Source organism: Lissotriton helveticus, chromosome 3_1 (genome assembly GCF_964261635.1).
Source record: "Lissotriton helveticus chromosome 3_1, aLisHel1.1, whole genome shotgun sequence".
NCBI classification, from domain to species: Eukaryota; Metazoa; Chordata; class Amphibia; order Caudata; family Salamandridae; genus Lissotriton; species Lissotriton helveticus.
The window spans coordinates 999,419,731-999,444,072 of NC_136061.1; the positions used below are offsets into that span (position 1 = coordinate 999,419,731).

The 24,342-nt window shown below is 45.9% G+C and overlaps 1 protein-coding gene across 4 annotated transcripts in view; it reads right to left on the minus strand.

The window, feature by feature from the left end:
- The window catches only part of RBM45 (RNA binding motif protein 45), a 319,897-nt gene that overhangs the window by 821 nt on the left and 294,734 nt on the right, over nt 1–24,342 (minus strand). For all 4 annotated transcript variants that reach the window (XM_078681508.1, XM_078681509.1, XM_078681511.1 and 1 more), the window contains one exon: nt 18,690–18,896. In XM_078681508.1, the coding sequence (XP_078537634.1) occupies nt 18,704–18,896 (193 nt within the window). In that variant the 3' untranslated portion in view covers nt 18,690–18,703. The remainder of the gene's footprint in view (nt 1–18,689; nt 18,897–24,342) is intronic.

Consider the following 24,342-nt stretch of genomic DNA (forward strand, 5'->3'; position numbering starts at 1 on the left):
CAAACGTAACATCTACAGGAATCTTGAGGGAGTGGTCTTAGGGCAGAAAAACTGACAACCTTCCGATTTCTTAACTGTTTACTCTGGCCTAACATCCAATGAAGCTGGAAAGTACCTCATTAATCCACCTGCAAAGAGAGCACAGGCCCTCAGAAGTTAACCTCTTACACCTTACCTGCCCTTTTCACCTTAAAAAAACTGCTGCAGCTTCCCATCAAGCTAGCCCAGCCTTCTCCATTCAGATTGCTTCATTATCCACACTACCTTCAAATGTGGCAGTGAGCGAGGTAAGGAATATGCTACTTACCAGTATGCATCTGTTCTTGGCATGTAGGGCTGCTGATATTTTTATCTATGCATAGATCGCCGCCTAGTGTTGGGTCCGGATGATTGCACATTGTTGTCCTGGAAGAGTCTTCGAAGTATCACGAGATAGGTGGCTCCTCCCCTGGACTACAGTGCGCATGGGCATCCCCTCCATGCTCAGATTGTTTTTCGCCATTGTGGCAGAGATGGAGTGTGATATAGTAAGTGATGACCATGCATTAGAATAAGTGTGTGCTACAGCTGCGACAGGCACCGGGAAGGAAGGTGGGCGATATAAATATCAGCAGCCCTACATGCCAAGAACAGATGCATACTGGTAAGTAGCATATTCCGTTCGAGGCATGTGGGCTGCTGAATTTATATCTATGCATAGAATAAATAGTAGTACCCTCCTTATTGGCGGTTGCCCGTGCCAGCTGCAGCAGTCTGAAAGAGAGTTCTGAGAACAGCCTGACCTACAGCAGCTTGCTGTTTTAAGTGTACATCCACGCAGTAGTGTTTGGTGAATGTGTGTATGGTGGTCCATGTAGCTGCTCTACATATGTCCTCTAGAGGAATGTTACCTAGGAAAGCCATGGATGCCCCTAATTGGCGTGTGGAATGCGCTCTTGGGGGAACTGTTAACGTGCGTTTAGCCTTTTGATAACAGATCTGGATGCACTTAACAATCCATCTGGCTATACCCGATTTAGAAATTGGGTTGCCCTTGTGCTGTGGAGAGAAGGCAACGAACAGTTGTTTAGTTTTCCCGAAGTCTTTAGTTCTGTCTATGTAATACAGGAGAGACCTTTTAACATCAAGTGTGTGTAGTGCTCTGTCTGCCACTGAATCAGGATTTGGGCAACATACAGGTAGTTCGATAGTTTGGTTAATGTGGAACTGTGACACTACCTTGGGCATAAACTTTGGGTTGGTGCGGAGCACAACCCTATTAGCATGAATTTGAATGAAAGGCTCCTGAATAGTGAGGGCTTGCAGCTCGCTAACTCGTCGTAGCGACGTAATTGCAACCAGAAAAGCCACTTTCCATGTGAGAAATTGTATCTCACAAGAGTGAAGAGGTTCAAATGGCGGGCCCATGAGCCTGGTGAGGACTATGTTTATGTTCCAGACCGGCGAAGGCGGGTGTCTTGGAGGAATGACCCTTTTCAGTCCCTCCATAAAAGCTTTAATGGCTGGAACCCTGAAAAGGGATAGGTGCTGGCTATTTTGAAGATAAGCCGCCATTGCAGCTAAATGTATCCCGATGGAACTATAGGCTAGATTACACCTGTATAGGTGCAGCAAGTAACATATGATGTTTTGCGTGGAAGCATCAAGCGGATTTATGTTATTATTGGAGCAATAGATAACAAAACGCTTCCATTTTGCCACGTAGCAGGTGGTAGGTCGCCTAGCCTCCTTTATGATGTCCATACTGTCAGGAGGCAGGTTCAGGTAGCCAAACTGGATGACCTCAGGAGCCATATTGCTAGGCTCAACTGCTGCGGATCTGGGTGCTGAATGTCTCCATGGCTCTGAGTGAGGAGACTGGGCGTGAGTTTTAGGCGCTGGTGGGGAACCACGGAAAGTTCTAGGAATGTGGTGTACCACGCCTGGCTTGCCCACGTTGGAGCAACCAGGATGAGCGTCATGGAGAGTTGCCTCAGTTTGCGTGCTACCAGTGGTATGAGTGGTGCTGGAGGAAAGGCGTACGCAAATTTGTTCGACCAGTTCATCCATATCGCATTGCCCTGAGACTGCGGGTGTGGGTACCTGACGGCGAAGGTGCGGCATTTTGCGTTTTCGTGTGTGACGAAGAGGTCTATCTCTGGATGACCCCACTGCTGGAAATATGGTTGGAGCACTGAGGGGTGTATCTCCTACTCGTGCATCTGATGGCTGTGTCTGCTGAGCAGGTCCACCATGTGGTTGTCCTTGCCTGGGAGGTGTTCCGCCATGAGGAACATGTTCCTTTGAATGGCCCACTTCCACATGCACTGTGCTAGGTGTGACAATTGTGGAGAGTGTGTCCCTCCCTGCTTCTGGATGTAATACATCGCAGTCATGTTGTCCGTCCGGATCAGCACGACTTTGTTGCAGAGATGCAACTTGAATGCCTTCGTCGCCATGAAGATTGCCATCAGTTCCAGTAGGTTGATGTGCATCTTCCGCTGTTGCGGTGTCCATAGTCCCTGCACTGTATAGTGGAGGACATGCGCTCCCCAGCCTTGGAGAGATGCGTCCGTTGTCAGCACTATCTGTGGTACAGGCTCTTGGAACGGTCGTCCCCTGCAAAGGTTGTGTGTGTTCCACCAATGCAGAGAGTTGTATGCACGACCGGTCACCAACACTAGGTTTTTTTAGCTGTCCTTGAGCCTGGTTCCACTGGCGCGCCAAGCATTCCTGAAGCGGACGCATGTGTACCCTCGCGTGGGGGACTATGAAGTTGCAGGAGGCCATTATGCCTATTAGTTGCATGAACACCTGCGCTGGGAGTGAGTGCTGTGGCCTGAATTTTTGAATCAACACTTGCATGCTGTTGACTCTCGCTGCGATTGGTTGCGCTGTGGCAGCGAGCGTGTTGATTTCCACGCCTAGGTACTGCTGTACGTGTGCGGGGTGAAGATGGGACTTCTGGTAATTGAGCGAAAATCCCAGACTGTGTAGGAGGTGAATTGTGCGGGACATGTGGTCGGCACACTGCTGGTCTGACTTCGCCTGTACAAGCCAGTCGTCCAGATACGGATAGACATGGACGTGTTGTCTCCGAAGATGCGCGGTTACTGTTGCTAAGCACTTCGTAAACACTCTGGGGGCCGTAGTGACCCCGAAAGGCAGGACCTTGAACTGGTAATGCTGGTCGTTGATGGTGAACCTGAGATATTTCCTGTGACTGGGGTGAATGGGAACGTGGAAATAGGCATCCTTCAGATCTAATGTTGCTAGAAAATCTCCTTGGCTGAGCAACGGCAGAACTTGCTGCAGCGTGAGCATGTGAAAGTGTTCTGACAGGATGTATTGGTTTAGAGGTCTGAGGTCTAGAAAGGGCCGGAGAGACCCGTCTTTCTTTGGGATCAAGAAGTACAGTGAGTACACCCCTGTACCCTGTTCTAAAGGCACGAGTTCTATGGCGCCTTTTTGCAGCATGGAGATGACTTCTTGCTGCAATAAGTGCATGTGCTCGGCGGACATAGGACGGTGCCTTGGGGGTATGTTGGGTGGAGTGGAGGTCAGTTCTAGACAATAACCGTGTTATATAAGTTGTCTCACCCACCTGTCCGTGGTAATGCTTTCCCAGACTGGCAGGAACTGCTGGAGTCTCCCCCCGACCGGTGTTATATGGTCGGGGGGCAGTGACAAGGCGTCACTGCTTGTTAGTGGCGGAGGATCTGGTATTATTATTTCCACGTCCTCTGCCCTTGCTGCTGTTCCCAAGGTATCCACCCCTATTGTTCTTGTTATAGGTGGTTTGTGTGCCTCCCTTTGTGTATTGAGCTTGTTGCGACGCTTGTCCTCTTGAAGCGCCCCTGTTACTGGAGCGACGAAAGAAATCGCCCCTGAACTGCTGAGACTGCAGAGCTCCCATGGATTTCGCAGTTTGTGTCCTTTTTAATCTTCCCAAGAGTGGTGTCTACCTCCGGACCAAACAGGAAGTCAGGGTTTACTGGTTGATTGAGCAGGGTAGTTTGGATCTCCGACTTAAACCCAGAGATGCGGAGCCAGGCATGCCTCCTGAGCATAACGCTAGTGTTTATGGCCCTAGCTGCTGTGTCGGCTGCATCAAACGCGCACTTAATGGACGCGTTGGAGATTAACTTCCCTTCTTGTATAAGCATTTCTGCTCCCTCCTTATAAGCATCTGGCAGGTGTTGCAGTAACTGCTCTAACGTCTCATAGTGTGCCCTGTCATATCTTGCTAACAGGGCTTGGGTATTGGAGATTCTCAAAATATTAGCAGCTTGAGCTGCTACACGTTTTCCAGAGGCCTCCAAGATCTTGGATTCTTTGTCCGGAGGAGCATCACCTGTTGTCTGAGTTCGCTCTTTTGCGAGCATTAGCCACCACTAAGGAGTCCAGTGGGAGTTGGCCCTTGATGTAGGTAGGGTCCACGGGCGCAGGCCGGTACTTCCTCTCAATTCTTGGGTTCACCACCCGTGCTTTAGTGGGCTCTTTAAAAATGTCACTTGCATGTTTGAGCACACCTTTGAGCATAGGCAAAGTTTTGATAGACCTTTCTGATGTGGAGAATGTATCAAAAAGAAAGTCTTCTTCCACGGGGTCAGCGTGCATATCAACGTCATGGTTATGTGCCGCCCTCTCAATCAGCGCGTTTAACGCAGCAGTATCTTGAGTAGGCGAAGGCTTGATAGCATATGAAAGAGTATCAGAGGTGGTGTGTGGGTCAGCAGGGTCCACAGTGTCAGCCCACGGCTGGGACTCATCTTGATCAGTATCAATGGCATAGTTAAACTGGTCCTCATTGTCCCCTCCTTCCACATCCTCAGTGATATTTGTGGGAGAGTAGGCATAGTCCTGACCATATGATTGCATGGGCTCAAAAAGTATAGGAGAGGTGGTAGAGTCTCTTTTTCTTTAGCGGTATCCTATAATGTTCCATAGGCGCTTCAAGCCTGATCTTACGCTTGTAAAGGGTGAATCGACCTGATTCGGAGTTGATGTATAATTTCGACTGGTTGTCGTGGGACGGTGGCTGGAACACAACGTCTTCCGTCCGAGGCGGAGTGGTTGCAGCAACTGACGTCGACATGGTAGATCCGGTAGCCTGTGTATGTTGAACAGTTTTAGGCCGAGTCTTTATTAGACTATGGGTTGAATGCAATAAAATATAACTAGTTTGTTAATATGCAAAGTACGAGGTGAGCCGAGGAACACAGTGAGTGACTAATGAGGAATATGTAGTTTTTTCGCTATAACGGATTGCTGGCTGTTGAAATAGGAGTGGGAGGGCAAGCTACTATTTAAAGGAAAAGCATGCATTAACAACGGGGAGATGGAGAGGAGAGAACTGTTGGAGTAAAGATAAACATGTCGAATAAAGAAATGTTAATGTTGGCTAAAACTTGTAGATGTAGGATAAAGCACATAGATGGGATGGTATTATATTACATATTTTTTCTGTTTATCTACAGTGACCCCCGAAGAAGGGCAATGTCAGCCCGAAATGCATTGGGTATTAATTAATTAAACACTGCTTTTTACGAAACCTGCACCAGTCGTGTTCTTTCAAGAGGCCCGAGTGGCACAGGCAGAACATTAGAAACTTGGGAAAAGGCAGATGAAGTCTCAAGGGGACTATAATGAAAAAATTGCAATAAACGGAAGTGAACAAGGACAAAGAAAATGTTTAAATGGATTAAAAAAGTAAGAAAGCAGCGCCGAAGATGGCACATGTCGCAGTGCATTTGGTTTGGGCCGGAGATACAGCGCATTTTTCATGTTTCTATCACACAAAGAGCCAGTTTCCTACAATTGCTCTTTACAACAAAATAAAAAGATTAACCAGAGCAGTCTTCAATGTGCAATATGAACATTTTACACACACTTATGTGAAATAGGTGAATTTGTGCAATCTAGCGGAGAGCATAAGATGGAGGCAATTAAACAATGTAAAAACTTTCAAGTCATCTTCAGCATATGGGTCAAACAGCCAGCAAGTAAAAAGCAAAAGCACACATTCCCATGGAAACTTTATTAAGTATCTAACAGAGTATCATTACAATATGATGGAAACCGGAAGAAGGATGACTTAAGGCAGTGAGGCAGCCTTACTTCTAGTAATACATCCAGTAGGTCGCAACTTGGAAGGCCTAAAACATACACTAGCTCCAATTCAGATGGCACAACCAAACAATTGTTAAAGCTTGAACCTACCTGGTGGGCAGACTATGTATACCCATTATTTTAGCAAATACTGGCTACCATCAACGTGCCAGACACAAGAAAAAGTGTATGATCATTTATTTATTTATTAAGATTTATATAGCGCAAACTTGATCCCGAAGGATATCAGAGCGCTTTACAATTTGAGGCAAAGGAAGGTAACCGATCACAAGAATCAAATGGGGACTCTAATAGGCATTGAATCATAGTGCACAAATATTAAGGTTTTCCAAAACAGGCAAATTGTGTGATGTTCCCTACTGAAATAAGAGGATGCTGCAGACAGAAAGGGAGGAAGAGGAGAAGGAAATACAGTCTGTCTAAAGTCTATGTGGTCTGAATATTGCTAAGTTGGAAAAAGTTCAACAAACCAATGAGATTTATCTATAAAGGCAACTCAATTTTCTAGCCGTTCAAAGAAAATATCTATGTGCAATGGCTGAACCCAGCCATGTCTCTATATATTAGCTGCAATCAGGTTGCTTTAGTCTTTTTATTAGATATTGTAAATGAGGAAGTGTTAATCTCCAAAGCAATCTTCTGCCATATACAACGTTTCTGTTGGATAAAGCTTAACCTAGTTCTTCAGATTTTAGGTGTAGAGCTAATTTAGAACAACTTTAATAATCAACCTTGCTATGGTTTTCTTCTGGCTGGCTTCCCAGGAAACCCTTAAGCCTTTGACAAAAAAGTTATTGTGTTTTGTTTTATCTAAGTGGATAAAAATGTGACCTTCAAAATATGCAATTCTCTTCGCAGCATGCAGTTTAAGAAAAATGAAAGGAAATGCATAGTTTCAGGAGAAGGTTACATCAACTAAGTGAAAACCTCATTCAAGTTCCATGAGGGTGGGGAAGCAATGAGAGATGGGTGGATCATCTGAACAACTAAAAAAAGCCACGGTTCTCCATACCAGACGTAGGCATTTTACTGATCTAAGGCATAATGTGAATTTTCTGGTTCTTGGCCAGTTTTCAGGGTTCTGTGATGTTTTCCAATACCATATGGAGAAATGGTCAGGGCCAGGTGCAATTGCAGCCAGGACCCTGACCTTTGGAAAAACATCAAAAAAACAAACATGACTTCAGTGAAAGGGGATATGATGCTACTTGTCTGACTAAGGTAATATACTGCAGAGGCAAAACCCTAAAAAACATACTATGCCTAAGTTATGTCAAGAATGCAGACAAGAACGAAACATGGATTCAAGAAAGACAAGATGTAATATGGGTCTTAATAAGCGGATGTCCTTTCAATATAACAAATCGAAGGAGTATAAGGTTAATTCCTTCATCAATTGCAACACCTCATTCACAGTTTACTTAATTGGATGTGCTTGAAAGAAAATATACACTGGAAGTAGTACAGAAAGTCTTAAACTTTGAATACAGGAGCAGGTCAGGGCTATTAAAAATAAGGATGTCATATATCCAGTGGCTGTCCACATACATAAAGACCACACAAGTGATATGAAAATCTGGTTTCATGCCATAGAACACGTGACGATTCACAAAAGGGGGGGGGGGGGGGGGGGAGGGGCAGAACAATGGCGCTGAGGCAGGTTGAGTCAAGATAGATTTGCTGTCTTCGCACTGTCAGGCTTGGCTTAACAACCAATAACGAATATCACCATATTGTGTGACATCAACCCCCCCTCCCCCCCCATACCATCTGTTTTCAGCTATTAATGTATTTATTGGTTTAAGAAAACAGGATGTGCTGTGTCAAACGTCTGTTACTGCAACCTTGTGTGTTAAGATGCATTGTATATATCCCTCTGAGTGGTCCCTGTCCTTGATCACATAAATGAGTAGTGTTCCAGTATGTTGGGACCTGATTATATTTCCTTTTTTTTTTTTAGCCCTTAAGGATCTTGTGCTCATTCTATGGCTCATGCTTGACCATAGTTTTTCTGTCCTTTATAGTCTACTTTATTACTCTATGTATGATTAGGGCATGCTTGGTCCTTTTCTGAGAATGCGGCATTGTGCAACATATGCATCAGGAGATTAACCAATCTTGACAATTTGAGTTCTGGGGAAGAGTCTTTCTTTACCATTCACAGTTTGGCCGTTTTCAGAGGATGTCTGTATTTTATTTATGTATATGATGCAATTATTTTTAAAAACACAATCTCTTCCTAATACCAACATGATGTACACTTGCAAGAAGATAAGAATTTTACGACCATCTTTGTGTCTCTCTCCTTTTTAGTGTTACTTTAATATGTTCATACTTACTTTCAACAGGATAACCGTATCAGAAAATGTCATATCCAATGGCTTTAGGACAATAAATATAGACGTTTCGGTCACTGTGTCTACTAGGATATAAACCCAGTAAACACATCTTTGTGGAATACCTATACGTGATATGGCTTGTCTAATAAGTTTAAGAACAGATATATTTGGTTCTTGTTACTATTTGTGCTACCGTTTCTTTAGACATGTTTAGATGACACTAACATTCACGTAGTTCTTAGTCATTTTCGATCAATTTCATGCTCTTGTCATTTTAGACATGCTAAGATTGCACTTTCAAAACCCACGCAGTCTGTCTTTAGTTTTGATCACCAGGCACCGGTTTCAAGTGCTTGATGTAAACCGCGTACTATAAATCTGACAAACACATGGCGGTCTGGTCTTCTATGAAGCAGACGCCATGTTGTTATTCAGAAGGAGCAAACGTACTCTTAAGTTTTGCATTCTAATGCTGGGGAGTTTTAAAACGTTAGGTTAAGCTACAGTGTGCATGTGTATACATTCTCTGGCTTAAATTTAAAACCAAGGAGATTACCATATCACAAGTACAATTTATCCCCGCTTAATGTGTGGGCTTCAAGAGATTCGGACATTATAGTACGACTCAAATATGGAATATTAAAACTACTTATTTGAATGATACAAACTTCAGTAGCCATGTCAGGATGGCACCTGCAATATTTTAAAGTAGATGATGGGTAAACAAAATTGGTCTCACCTTACTCAAATAGAGGACAGGGGCTGCATGTCCCACTGCTGTGTCCCTTTGTATGGGTAAACCTAAATAGGTGTGTCAATTTGTCAATGATACTTCCCCGCCTACGTCTGTCAAAGGCACTCCGGTGATCAGAGCCGTACGAGTAGACACTTCTTGTGGAGGAATCTTTACTGCTAGTAATAACTGATCAGATCTTCAGTCAGGTGTCCAGCCCTGCCCACTCTAACTGGAACCAAGCTACACCTGACTGAAGAACCCCAATCAAGGTATAACCGTTCTAGGGTTGCTTGTGTTCCGTGCCAGGGAGGACTTGGCATGGTATTCATGCTGGAATGTTGCTGTTGGAGCAGGGTCAAAACTGATTGCATATTGCTGGATCCAAACTGAGATGTCATGGTGGGCAAATGAACAAATGGTTGGAATGCTACTTCGAGGTATTGCTAGTGATTAGACTTATTGAAAGTATCCTCCCATCACCTTTTGTGTTTGAAGTAACACCCTAAGTGGCCATGGGTATGCCCAGAGGTATTCCCAGATGTGGGTCCCCTGCTCACTGTGCTGCTGGAACCAAACTAAACCTGATTGAAGAGCCCCAATTAGGGCAAAACCGGTCTAGCGTTGCTTGTGTTCCAGTTGAAGGTGGTCTGGCAGTCCGGGGTGGACTGATCCCATTAGAGCAGACTCAAAACTGATTTGCATATGGCTGGGGCACAAACTGAGGTGGCATGGATTGGCAAAAGAATGATGGGTTAGAATGCTACCCTGAGCAACTGCCATTGATTAGACTTACTGCAAGCTGCCTCCCATCACCTTTGTGTATTTTATGTTTACCATTATACTGCTATGTTAATGTTACAGCGGGAGTCCCAGGTGATGACTGGGACGGTACAAGCATGTGAATCTATGACAGATCAACAAAATATTCTGCCTTGCCCTGATGGAGGTATTTAGGGGAAACAGGAGGGAAAAACAGTAAGTGGCAAGGTTTCATGGGTATAAGGGAACATTCTCCACTAGATAGGCTGTTGGAAAAGAATTGTTATTCTTAAAGCCATGAATTGCTGGTGCTGTTTTATCCATGTCTGTGCATAAAGATCACTTTGAAACAAATTGTCTGATGGTTTTGTAGGAAGAAGTTCTTTGCCATAACAACCTCACCTGATCTGCAAAAGAACAAGATCACACCTAAGGGCTGAACAGAAAAACTGCTTAAGCTTCAAGCAAGTCCTTTTGTAAACCACACACTGCAAGATTAGTTGCCTTGAGGCGCATCCCATTTTGGGAACGTAGGCACACGAAGATGATGGGTATGCCACAGATCATACAATTTAGTCAGGTGGATAAACTACATTTAGTACCTAGGTACTGTGGGTCCACTGAATCCAACTGAGCAACTAAGTCGCATATTAATCAATGCTGTTATTATAAGGTAAACCCAAGATAAAACAGTTGTGGTGCGCATTCACATTCAGCATTACAAAAGAAACCAAATAATAGTGCATTGTGTTTGCAAAGGGTTGTCTGTTGGAAGCAAAGCAATGCCTTATTATAGACTTTTCCTAGTGCATTTTTCTATTTAGCCAATGGAAAGTCAAAGTGGAAGCTAACTGTTCCCCTTTGCTCGGTCCATGAACTGAATATGCTACTTACGAGTATGCATCTGTTCTTGGCATGTAGGGCTGCTGACACTCATATCTTGTGCATAGATTGCTGCCTAGTGTTGGGTCGGATGATTGCACATTGTTGTCCTGGAAGAGTCTTTGAAGTATCACGAGATAGGTGGGTCCTCCCCCGGACTACAGTGCGCATGGGCATCCTCTCCATCCTCCTGCTAGAGGTTAATTCGGAGTGCTACAGCTGCGACAGGCACCGGGGAGGAGGGAGGGCGATATGAATGTCAGCAGCCCTACATGCCAAGAACAGATGCATACTGGTAAGTAGCATATTGCGTTCGAGGCATGTGGGCTGCTGAATTCATATCTTGTTCATAGAATGGATAGCAGTCTCCCCCTAGCGGCGGTTGCCCGTGCCAGCTGCAGCAGTCTGAAAAAGAGTCTTGAGTACAGCCTGCCCTACAGCTGCTTGCTGTTTGGAGTGTACATCTACGCAGTAGTGTTTGGTAAATGTATGTATGGTAGTCCATGTGGCTGCCTTACATATGTCTTCTAGAGGAATGTTTCCTAGGAAAGCCATGGATGCCCCTAACTTGCGTGTTGAATGCGCTCTTGGGGGAACTGTTAATGTGCGTTTCAGCTTTTTGATAACAAATTTGTATGCACTTAACAATCCATCTGGCTATACCCGATTTGGAAATGGGGTTGCCTTTGTGCTGTGGTGAAAAGGCAACAAACAGTTGCTTAGTTTTTCTGAAACGTTTTGTTCTGTCTATATAGTACAGGAGAGCTCTTTTAACGTCTAGGGTATGTAGAGCTCTTTCTGCCACGGAATCTGGATTTGGGAAGAATACTGGCAGTTCTATAGCTTGATTGATGTGAAACTGGGATACCACCTTTGGCATAAACGTAGGGTTTGTTCGCAGCACTACCCTATTTGCGTGAATTTGTATGAATGGCTCCTGAATAGTTGGGGCTTGCAGCTCACTAACTCTTCTAAGTGATCTAATCGCCACTAGAAAAGCCACTTTCCACGTTAGGAATTGTATCTCACACGAGTGTAGAGGTTCAAAAGGTGTTCCCATTAGTCTGGTTAGAACCACGTTTAGGTTCCAGACAGGTGAAGGTGGGTGTCTTGGAGGAATGATTCGTTTGAGTCCCTCTAGGAAAGCTTTAATATCAGGTACTCTGAAGAGTGAAAGGTGCTGCCTGTTCTGAAGATAAGCTGCCACCGCAGCTAAATGTATACGTATGGAACTGTAAGCCAGATTGCATCTGTGTAAATGTAACAGGTAACATATGATGTTCTGAGTAGATGCATCTAGCGGATTTATGTCATTATTGTTACAATAGATGACAAATCGTTTCCACTTCACCGCATAGCATGCTCTGGTTGTAGGTTTTCTTGCCTCTCTGATAATATTCATACAGTCAGGAGGCAAGTTCAGGTAACCAAACTCTATGACTTCAGGAGCCAGATCGCAAGGTTCAACTGTTGCGGATCTGGGTGCTGAATGTCGCCATGGCTCTGCGTTAAAAGACTGGGTGTTAATCGCAGCCTTTGATGAGGAACCACGGAAAGTTCTAGGAACGTGGTGTACCATGGTTGCCGCGCCCACGTTGGAGCAACTAGGATGAGTGTCATTGACTGTTGACGCAGTTTGCGTGCCACTAGTGGTATGAGCGGGGCTGGGGGAAAAGCGTACGCAAACTTGCCTGACCAGTTCATCCATATCGCATTGCCCTGAGACTGCGGATGTGGAAACCTGGCGGCGAAGGTGCGGCATTTTGCGTTTTCCCTTGTGGCGAACAGGTCTATTTCTGGGTGACCCCACTGCTGGAAGTACGGTTGCAGCACTGAGGGATGTATCTCCCACTCGTGCATTTGGTGGCTGTGTCTGCTGAGCAGATCCGCCATCTGGTTGTCCATGCCTGGGAGGTGTTCCGCCATGAGGAAGATGTTTCTCTGAATGGACCACTTCCACATGCTTTGCGCTAGATGGGACAACTGTGGAGAGTGTGTCCCTCCCTGCTTCTGTATGTAGTACATGGCAGTCATGTTGTCCGCCCGGATCAACACGACCTTGTTGCACAAATGTACTTTGAACGCCTTCATTGCCATAAAGATTGCCATCAGTTCCAGCAGGTTGATGTGCATCAGTTTTTGCTGTGTCGTCCATAGACCCTGCACTGTGTAATGGAGGACATGCGCTCCCCATCCTAGGAGAGATGCGGCCGTCGTCAGCACTATTTGTGGTACAGGCTCTTGGAACGGTCGTCCCCTGCAAAGGTTTTGTGGGTTCCACCAATGCAGAGAGCTGTATGCACGACCGGTCACCAACACTAGGTCCTTCAATTGTCCCTGAGCCTGGTTCCACTGCCGTGCTAAGCACTCCTGAAGCGGACACATGTGTAGTCTCGCGTGAGGGACTATGAAGATGCAGGAGGCCATCATGCCTATCAACTGCATAATCACCCTTGCTGTGAGCGAGTGGTGAGGTCTGAATTTTTGAATCAGTAATAGAATGCTGTTGATTCTCGCTGAGTTTGGCTGCCCTTTGCCGCCAGAGTGTCTATTGTTGCTCCCAGGTACTGTTGTACGTGGGCGGGCTGAAGATGAGACTTTGGGTAGTTTAATGAGAATCCTAGGCTGTGTAGGAGGTGAATAGTGCGGGTCACGTGGCTGGCACATTGCTGGGCTGACTTTGCTTGGATGAGCCAGTCGTCCAGATAGGGGTAGACGTGAATATGTTGTCTCCGTAGGTGCGCCGCCACTGTTGCCAGGCACTTGGTAAACACCCTGGGGGCTGTTGTCACCCCGAAAGGCAGTACCTTGAACTGGTAGTGCTGATTTTGGATGGTAAACCTGAGATACTTCCGGTGTGCAGGATATATTGGTATGTGGAAATACGCATCCTTTAGGTCTAGTGTTGCGAGGAAGTCTCCCTGACTGAGTAATGGTAGAAGTTGCTGTAAAGTGAGCATGTGAAAGTGTTCTGAGAAGATGTATTGGTTTAGGGGCCTGAGGTCTAGTATTGGCCTGAGACCCGTCCTTTTTGGGGATTAAGTAGTACAGCGAGTACATCCCTGTACCCTGTTGCTGTATAGGGACGAGTGCTATGGCCCCTTTTTGCAGCATGCTGATGACTTCTTGCTGCAATAAGTCTATGTGCTCTGCGGACATAGGACGGTGTCTTGGGGGTATGTTGGGTGGAGTGGAGCTTAGCTCTAGACAATAGCCGTACTGAACAAGTTGTCTCACCCACCTGTCTGTGGTAATGCTTTCCCAGACTGGCAGGAACTGTTGTAATCTGCCCCCGACCGGTGTTACATGGTCCGGGGGCAGTGACCAGGCGTCACTGTTTAGTATTGGCGGAGGATCTGGTGTGGTTATTCCCTCGGCCTCTGCCTTAACTGCTGTTGCCACGGTATCCACCTCTTTTTGTTTTATTGTAGGTGGATTGCGTGGTCCCTTTATTTGTAGGTGGATTGCGTGGTCCCTTTATTGTATTGAGTCTGCTGGGATGCCTGGCCTCTTGTAGCTCCTCTGTTACCGGAGCGACGAAAGGAGCCTCCTCTGAATTGTTGTGACTGCAAGGCACCCATAGATTTGGCTGTCTCTGTGTCTTTTTTAATCTTCTCTAAGATTGTGTCCACATCAGGACCAAATAAAAAAAAAAAAAAAAAAAAAAAAAAGAAAATCGGGGTTCAAAGGCTGATTTAATAATGTAGTTTGAATCTCTGGTTTAAACCCAGAGATGCGCAACCAAGCATGCCTTCTGAGCATGACACTTGTGTTGATGGCCCTGGCTGCGGTGTCTGCTGAGTCCAGCGCACATTTAATGGATGCGTTGGATATCAGTTTCCCTTCTTGTATGAGTGTTTCAGCTCCCTCCTTGTAGGCATCAGGCAAATGTTGTAGCAGTTGCTCTAATGTGTCATAATGCGCCCTATCGTATCTGGCTAATAGGGCCTGAGTGTTGGAAATCCTCCAGATATTAGCCGCTTGAGCAGCTACCCTTTTCCCAGAAGCTTCTAATACTTTAGACTCCTTGTCTGGAGGAGGAGCATCACCAGTAGTTTGTGAGTTGGCACGTTTACGAGCATTTGATACCACCAGAGAGTCCAACGGCAGCTGTCCCTTAATGTATGTAGGGTCCACAGGCGCCAGTCTGTATTTTCTTTTAATTCTGGGGTTAACCACCCTTGCTCTTGTGGTTTCCTTGCAAATGTCTTTTGCGTATTTAAGGACACTGTTTAACATTGGCAATGTTTTAACCGATTTCTCTTAAGTGGAGAAAGTGTCAAACAAGAAGTCCTCTTCAATTGGGTCAGCATGCATTTCCACATCATGATTTTGTGCTGCCCTTTCTATTAATGTGTTAAACGCAGCAGTATCTTCTGTTGGCGAAGTTTTGACAGGATAAGAAGGAGTATCAGGAATAGTTTGTGACTCCCCCGGGTCAATAGGGTCTGTCCAGGCTTGAGTCTGGTCATCCTGATCAGTGTCCGCAGGGTAAGAATATTGTTCATCATAGTCTTACCCCATATCCTCATTAGAGCGTGTGGGTGAGTATGCAGAAGTGTCCTGGCCATGGTACCTCACAGTCTCAAAAAGGACAGGCGATGTAGAAGAATCCTTTTTCTTTTTGAGCGGAATTTTATATGATTCCAGAGGATTTTCCGACCTGATCTTTCTTTGATAAACAGTAAGTCTGCCCAATTCGGAGTCGCTATGTAGCTTCGACTGATTATCATAGGACGGCTCCTGGTACATAACGTCCTCTCCCAGAGGATGACTCCTTTTTCCAATTGACACCTTCTTGGGTGCTTCGACCCCGGTTTTCGGATCGAGCGCCTTAGGGCGTGCATTTGGGGGCAGCCCGAATTTTATCGGTGGCACAGCGTCTTTAGACAGACTGACCTTTTTCGGGGCCGGTGTCGATATAGTTCCGACCGATTTCGCCCTTTCGTCGATAGGCTTTTGGCCTTGCGTCGACTTCGGCGCTCTTTTGCCTCGATTCAACTTGGTCCTTTGAGGCGCCTTTGGGTTTTGGCTCGAGGGCTTTGACGAGCTGTGGTCTGTCGACTCGGTGCTTCGGATCGAGAACCTTCCGAGACTCGAGTCCCTTGTTTGTGTCGCTGTCTGTCGACGTCGACCTCGTCGGTTCGGCGTGCTTGCCTTTAGTGATGGACTTTAGCGCACCAATCTTCGGCTCGACACTCTTTAGTTTTGACCCCGCAGGGTCATCGACACTTTGTTGCTTCGTCGAGTCCGATGTGATCGAACTCTTCGATTCGAAGACTGTCTTCAGCAGTTTCGGTTTTGACTCGATGGCTTTCGGTTTCGCTTTCTGTAGTTCCACCGATGGCTCGTGTGATATATTCTTAGCCGGTCCGAGACGCGGGGCTATAGAATGTTTGTCATGATCTTGGCTAAGGCCTTTCGGCGATGCCTCAACCTGAGCCTTTGCAAGTCTTTCAGTGTCTTTTTTGGGCCCTGTACCCACTGCTGGGCCTGGTTCATCGCTCGAGTCGTCATCGGCGGCTCCGATGGGGGATGCGTTGTCCCTTACCTCGTCGACGTTTTCATCATAGACGTTTTCTTTGTCGTCTTCATAATAGGTGGAGTCGTGCTCCGAACCTGGATCCGACGGCTGTTCTAGATCCTCAGTCTCGACGACCTCATCGTTGTCTTCATCGAAGATATTCACCGGGTCGGGCGCTGGCTTCGACGTGGTTTGTCTCGCTGCACGTCGGAGCCTAAGAGTCTTCTTTGACCGGAATAGAGTACAAGCTAGACAGTTGTCCTCATTGTGGTCGGGTGATAAGCACTTGTTGCACACCGGGTGTACATCGATGTGTGGGTATTTAGAGTTACAAAGGGGGCATCGTTTGAACGGGCTCCGTTCCATCGACGATCAGGCCTCTGGTGTCGAAAAGGCCACGCGGCTCTCTGACGTCCTGCTCGAAAGAACTGGAACAAGAACTCGGCACCGATCGAAATAACAATACCGACGACCCCGAAGGCCTTTTGGCCTTTTAGAAAAGTTTCCGAACTTGAGTAAAGAAAAGTACTTCCGAACCCAATGGCGGAAAAAAACAATCTGAGGATGGAGAGGATGCCCATGCGCACTGTAGTCCGGGGGAGGAGCCACCTATCTCGTGATACTTCAAAGACTCTTCCAGGACAACAATGTGCAATCATCCGGACCCAACACTAGGCGGCAATCTATGCACAAGATATGAATTCAGCAGCCCACATGCCTCGAACATATATATTTATGCTAGGTCATGAAAATAAATGTGGCCCAATAACTTATAAATTAGGGCAAATGTACAAATACACTCACATTACTACTGAGCAAGGGTCGTATTCTTGTTATCACCACCATACAGTGATAGCGGACACGAGAAAAGACTGCTTACATTCTCAAGAACATATGTTACAATGATTTGACAGAGGTACACAACTGATAATAGCCAGGAGGCCATATTAGTGACATTTTATTTTAACTATGGATTTAACCCTTTGTATACTCCTTTTTGTGCTCCCAGTTTTCATGGGCCACAGATAATCAAACATAAGTACTTGGAATCTAGTGACTTGGAACGTGTGCCTTAGTTCAACATGTGTAGGTATAAAAAATAAATTAAAGAAACACAAATACAGCCCTGAAAAGGGCAACGCCCAATGGCATCTTGAGTAAGGCCCCAAGTCTCCAATTTAAAAAGATGCCACTATCCATGTATCCATGAACAGGGAAAATACTTTTATGGCCAATGGGGGTGGGGGGGAGCAGTTCTTTAAGAAAAGGTCCTTATAGTCTGTAAGATACAGCCCAACAGACCATTAGAGATAACTGGGAGGCTCTGCGTGAGCACTCTAAACAATGTGGTTAATGCTAGGTGTCCAGTACTTTAATTGTGATGCCCTTTGTACTATGGTGGTACAAACCGGTCTACATAGTAAAACAATCCTCTAATGGCTCCCCTGGAGTACACTACCTACACGTTTGGTACAGGTTTAGGACATTAGAATGCAAACAAAGTGATTTTAAAGTGCATTATCACTAGACTGCTAACTGCTGCACCATGCAACTCAAATCATTAAGATGGTGCCAATGTTGTAAAACAGTGGCACTTTCATCTTTCTTCTGTTATATGGTGGGAGCCCAACTGTCCAACATGTTCTATGTGGCTGTGTTTCCTCCCCATCATCTGTGCTGCAGGAGGTGTTTGTCAGTGTTTGTGGCACTGTAGCTACCACAGACCTGACTTTATAAATAAATACATACATATCTGTTCCAAATCAAGCCCCAAACACGCAGGACGTTCTTCCTGATAAGAAACCAGCAGTCATACTGGTATGGAGACAGTAATGTTAAAAGTGAAAGGCAGAGCTTGCGGTTTCTTGAAATCAGGCCTAGCAGCACAGCATGTACACGGGAGGAAAGAAAGTGTTGTAGAGGACCAATCAAATTAGGATGACATCCTTCAGACAAGACGGTAAGCATCATAGTATTAAAAAAAATAGACAAATACAATTCAGGAACAAAGTTATTTGCGTAGTTGCATCTGAAACCTCAAATCAATAAAGAATGAAAACAGAGAAAAGAATTAGCAATGCAGCATTTAGGATGACCAGGGGTACAGGTTGCAGTCAACAAAACTGAGTCTTCATGTACAAGCAAAATATGCATGGTTGTACATGAGAGGTCGATTTTAACAAACGTGCATCCTTTACTTTGAGTGAAAAAAAAAATGTCACACTTCTAGGTCCTTTCTAGTCAATAGACACAGATTGATGCATACGGGTATCTTAATGATAAAAGACAGGAATCTAAATACTACCAGCTTCTACAGAATACTTAGCCTAGTACTTACCCATACTGAGAAATTTAGTATGTTCTTTGTCGTTTGTTGGACTCGTGGTTTGGAGAGTCTGCCAACATCACTTTGAGCTTAACACCATTGACAATTTTTCCATGTAAACTTGTAATAGCATCATCTGCGCTCATACGGTCTGAAAACTTTGCATATCCCACATTTTTTCCTTGAACGATGTATACCTCTATTAGGTGTCCAAACCGGCTGAAAAAAATTAATTAGCAACATATTGAATTTGTACATCAAATCATGCAAAATATGCAGAAATTAAATTACTTCATTGATCAGATCCGGTTTTAACCATGCTCCTGTAAGCAGTTGTGTAGTGTGCTGCAAGACCCCATTCACTGTGCAAGAATAAGAAGTGGGTTCCTCGTCACACACCATCTACTGTTACCTACAGAACAGTTAATTACTGTCGGAAACGTTATTGGACATGTTCTTTCACTAAAAGTATGTGTTGCCTAATTGTATCCAGTGTTAACTAATAAGCGGAATCAGTAAAAAAAAAAAAAAAAAGTGCCTGTTCTTACACATTCCCATTTTTGCTGGGTCTTTTTTGTCACACACTATAGACTAAGTTCTAAAATAGATACAAATCGAGCCATGACCTGAATACAATCCTGAGTAAAGACAAGGAGACAGAACGCAGACTGAAAACTAAGACAGCAGCATAAGGGCCGGTACTGTTTCAAAGATCGAGAACTTCAAAAGCAGTACTAGCGAAGCAGTCATCAGTACAGTACACATGGAAATTCTCAAGTGCTGAATAGGTCATACAATTAAATGCAGAATCTGGGGAACTCTGTTCAAGTCTCGGCAATGACGCTGAACATCCTGTGATTCTGGGCAAATCTCTTAATCTTCACGTGCCTAACAAAAATAAATGTGCCCTCATGTAATGCAACTGGTGTTATGTAAAGCGCTCTGATACCCGATTTGGGTCAAGTTTGCGCTATATAAGAAATGCGTTACTTACCTGTAACTGCAGTTATCCAGTATTGGTATCTTTCATAGATTCACATGCCTGAATCATTCCCCGTCGTCGGGGTGGGAGTCACCGGTATATAAAAACAGTAATGTCATAAAGACATATACATACTAATAGGCCAGAGGCCTCACATTAGTAACCTATCCAAGTCCTTTTGTAAAAAGGACCAAACTTTGGCCAGGAGCCAATCAGCTACTACCACCCTCTAGAACCTTCCTGGAAGGAGCCCTAGTCCCTCAGATTTTCGTAAGCACCGTGCTAAGTAGTACCTACTGAGAGAACTAAGGTGAGCCCTTCCAGGGGAGGTGGGTGGGTTGCATATGAATCTATGAAAGATACCAATACTGGATAACTGCATTTACAGGTAAGTAACGCATTTCTTATCCAGTATTATGGGTATCTTTCATAGATTCACATGCCTGAATCAGAGTAGCAAGCAATAGGCAGCACATTTCGCATAATATAGCATGTAAGACACTTGATAACAAATTATCAATAGTGCAAAGCAATAAACTGCAAATAGTAGCAGGATAAGAAATGTGCAATTAGGTAATAGGAAAGGTGGGATGAAAGGAAGAAGGCTCACCTCTAATGAAATAGATGACGGAGCACCGCCTGACCCACTGCTGCATCCTTCATAAGTTCTGAATCCAAGCAGTAGTGCTTGGTGAACGTATGTGGTGTCTTCCATGTGGCCGCCCTGCAAATGTCGACAATGGGCACCCCAGAAAAGAGCGCCATGGAGGTGGAAACCGCTCTAGTGGAATGAGCCCGAACCTTGGAGGGCAGAGGATGTCCCGCCTGCTGATGGCAGAAGGCAATGGCCGCAGAGATCCATCTTGAAATGCTCGGCTTTGACAGTGGTAGGCCCTTCCTGGGCCTGCTGAAGGCAATGAACAATTGGTTGGACTTGCAAAATTGTTCCGTTCTATGAATGTAGAATTTTAGACATCTTTTCAGATCTAAGGAATGTAGAGATCTCTACGCTGCTGAAGATGGATTCGGGAAGAAGGATCTCAGCACAATAGGTTCGTTTAGATGAAAAGCAGACGGAACCTTTGGTATGAATTTGGGGTTAGTCCGTAGAATGACCCTGTCCTGTTTGAACTGAAGAAACGGGTCTTCAATAGAGAACGCCTGCAGTTCACTCACTCTCCTTGCCGATGTGAGCCAGCAAAAGAGCTGTTTTCCATGACAAGTATTTGAGATCTGCTTTATGCATTGGCTCAAAGGGGTGTTTCATCAATTGAGCCAAGACCACATTGAGTTGCCATGTAGGTGGTAAAGGTTTTATTGGAGGGTAAGTCCTGAATAAGCCTTTCAGAAACTGCTTGACCAGTCTATTGGACCATAGGGAAATTCCAGACGAAGAGCGCCTGAACAGAGATATGGCTGCCAGGTGGACTTTGATTGAGGCATGGGCCAATCCCGAGTTGGCCAGGTGAAGCAGGTAAGGCAGAAGTTGAGCCGGAGATGACGAGAATGGGTGCAGGTTGTTAGCTTTACACCACAAACAGAATCTCTTCCACTTAAGGGAATACGTTTTGATGGTACTGTCAGCCTGGGCCCGGGCTAAGACAACTCTGCAGTCCTGAGGAATATCTAAGTCCTGGAACTCTCTGAACTCAGGAGCCAAGCCGATAATCTGAGAGATGTCGGATCTGGATGTTGGACTTGCCCCTGGTTCATAGTGAGGAGATGCGGGTAAGGCCTGAATGGAATCGGAGGCTCCAGTGACAGAATGTGTAGTTCTGTAAACCAGTGTTGGCGCGGCCACGCTGGGGTTATCAGGATCAGGGTGCAACGCTCCGCTTTCAGTTTCCGGATGACCCTGGGGATCAGGGGAAATGGAGGAAAAGCGTAAGCAAAGACGTTGCACCACGCCATCGAAAATGCATCCCCGGGAGATCCTTTCTGGGGATGCCAGCTTGCATAAGGTTGGCATTTTGCATTGATCTTTGTCGCAAATAGATCCAGTTGAGGTCTGCCCCATCGGGAGAACACTGTCGAGAGCATGTTGGTCGAGCTCCCACTCGTGACAAATGGAGCGTTGCCTGCTTAGTAAGTCCGCCAGGGTGTTGTCCGCTCCTGGGACATACTCCGCTCTCAGCGAAATGTTGTGTTGGAGTAGCCACTCCCAAATTCGCTGCGATTCTTGAGATAATGTCATGGATCGAGTTCCCCCTTGCTTGTTTAGATAGTGCATTGTGGTGGTGTTGTCCGTCCTCACAAGCACGGGGGAGTTCCATATCCGAGGCAGGAATGCTCGAAGTGCCAGGTATACTGCCCTCAGCTCTAGCAGGTTGATGTGGAGCTGTTTTTCTGCCAGCGACCACTGACCATGAATTTGAAGTTCCTGCAGGAACGCACCCCATCCTTCCAGCGATGCATCCGTTATTACGTGTGGGGAGATTGGAAGTAAGAATGGAAGGCCCTGGTTTAGGTTTTTTGTTTGAAGCCACCAGTGCAGGGCCTTCACCATGAACGGAGTGATCCTGATCAGATTGTCGAAGGATCCCGTACACTGGATCCACTGAGAGGATAACGCCTCCTGTAAGGGACGCATACGGAGGCAGCAGTGTGGTATTAGGAGGATATTGGAGGACATCATTCCTAGTAATGACTTGAAGAGTCGCACCTTGACGGTCTTCTTGACCTGAATGTGGGCTGCAAGAGACCTCAGTTTGACCTGACGCTCTTCTGACGGGAAGGCCTTCTCCTGACACGTGTCCAGAGTTGCTCCCAGGAAAGTGAGGCGCTGAGAGGGCTGCAATACTGTAACACTCTGAATTGGTAGTGTTTGCCCGCCACTACAAACCTTAGGTATTGGCGGTGACTTTTGTGGATGAGTATGTGAAAATAGGCGTCCTGGAGGTCTAAGGACACCATGAAATCTTTGGAATTGAGTAGTTGTAACACCAACTGAATGGATACCATACGGAACGAATGTTTTTTTAGGTATACGTTGAGGTTTCTTAGATCCAAGATAGGTCTCCATTTCTTCTCCTTTTTCCGTATTAGGAAGAATCGGGAACAGAATCCTTTCCCCCTCTGACCACTGGGAATTCTTTCTACGGCTCTTTTCTGGAGCATTAGTGAAAATTCTGCTTGAAGGAGACGCAGATTCTTGTGCTGCATAGGACTTGGGGGGTTCGAAGGAGGAGTTTCCACGAACTTCAAAGTATGGCCGAACCGAACCAGTTGCAGGACCCAACGATCCGTCGTTAATTTTGCCAATTGTGTAGGAAGTTGGAAATCTTTCCTCCAACTACGTAATGTGGAGAAGAAGTGGAGGCCTGTAGGTGAAAGAAGTCATTGTCTTCTGGTATCCTTCTTACCTCCCCTCCCTCGAATGGAAGACTTATTGTACGAGGACTGGCCTTGTTGCTGCCTCTGTTGGAATTGAGGCTTGTATTGCTGGGACGAGCCGTAGGAGGATTTGTATCCCTGATAGCCACCTCTTGTCTGCTGGCCTCTTCCTCTGAAGCCCCAAAAGGAAGTATTTCTGTACTGGAGGGTACCCAATGCTTTTGCTGTCTCCGTGTCCTTCTTGATACCCTGTAGCATTTCATCAATATGCTCCCCAAAGAGCAGGTCTCCGTTAAAAGGCCTGTCCAGTATTTTGGACTGTACTTCAGGCCGGAAGGATGTAGACTTAAGCCATCCCTAAGGACCGCTGCCCCCGCTAGCTGCCGAAATCCTGTTGAGGCGTTATCCATCGCCACGTCAATCATTTCCGAGGCGGACCACTCTCCCTCAAGGAGGATCTTTTTTACCTCTTCTTTCTGCTCTTCTGGCAGTGAGCCTAGATATGGGGCAACATCCGCCCACATCTGGCGATTGTAACTCCCTAGAAGCGCTAGCGAGTTTGCCGCCCTGACTGTAAGGGCTGACATCAACGAGAATCTCTTCCCGATCTTATCCAGTTTACGGCCCTCCTTGTCCGGAGGCGCCATCAGCGTAGCAGCTGGGTTGTTGGATTCCCGCTGCGCGGCTTGGGTGATAACGGAGTCCAGTTTGCTATGGCCTGTAAGGCATGCCAGAGCGGAGTCTGGGGCCTTATACTTTTTATCAAGCCTAATCGGCACTGGTTGCAAAGATGAGGGGTTTTTCATTATCTTTATCCCCTGGTCCTTGATGTAATCGATAATAGGGATTGACCTAACAGTCTTCTTGAATGGCTCTTTGAAGTCTTATAGGAAGCAATCCTGAGGTTGCGTGGTCATCTCTATTTTGAACCTCGCTGCTGCTCTCTCCACGACATTATGAAATCCCCCGATATCTTCTGGGGGTGAATCCGCCTGAGTCTGGTCTGGGGAAGCCGGACGTTCAATGACCTATTCGTCCCACTCGTCATCCTGTATTTCACCTTCCTCCTGTTGACCTTCTTCATCTTCTTCTACTGCTTCCTCCTCCTCTTCATCAGAAGACGGTAGAGGAGGCAAAGTCACGGGGTCCTGACGAATGACCAGTGGTGGCGGTCTAGGGCGAGGAAGAGGAGCTGGTGTCACAAGAGTTTGAGGGACTACTGAAGGAGGCGGAGTAGGTGGAAACCGCTGCTTGTAGTCCGTTATGAGGAATTGAAGGTCCGTGACAATTGAGGCCGGGAGGCACACCATAGGCTGTGGAGGTGGTTGATATTCCTCCTGGCATGGCACT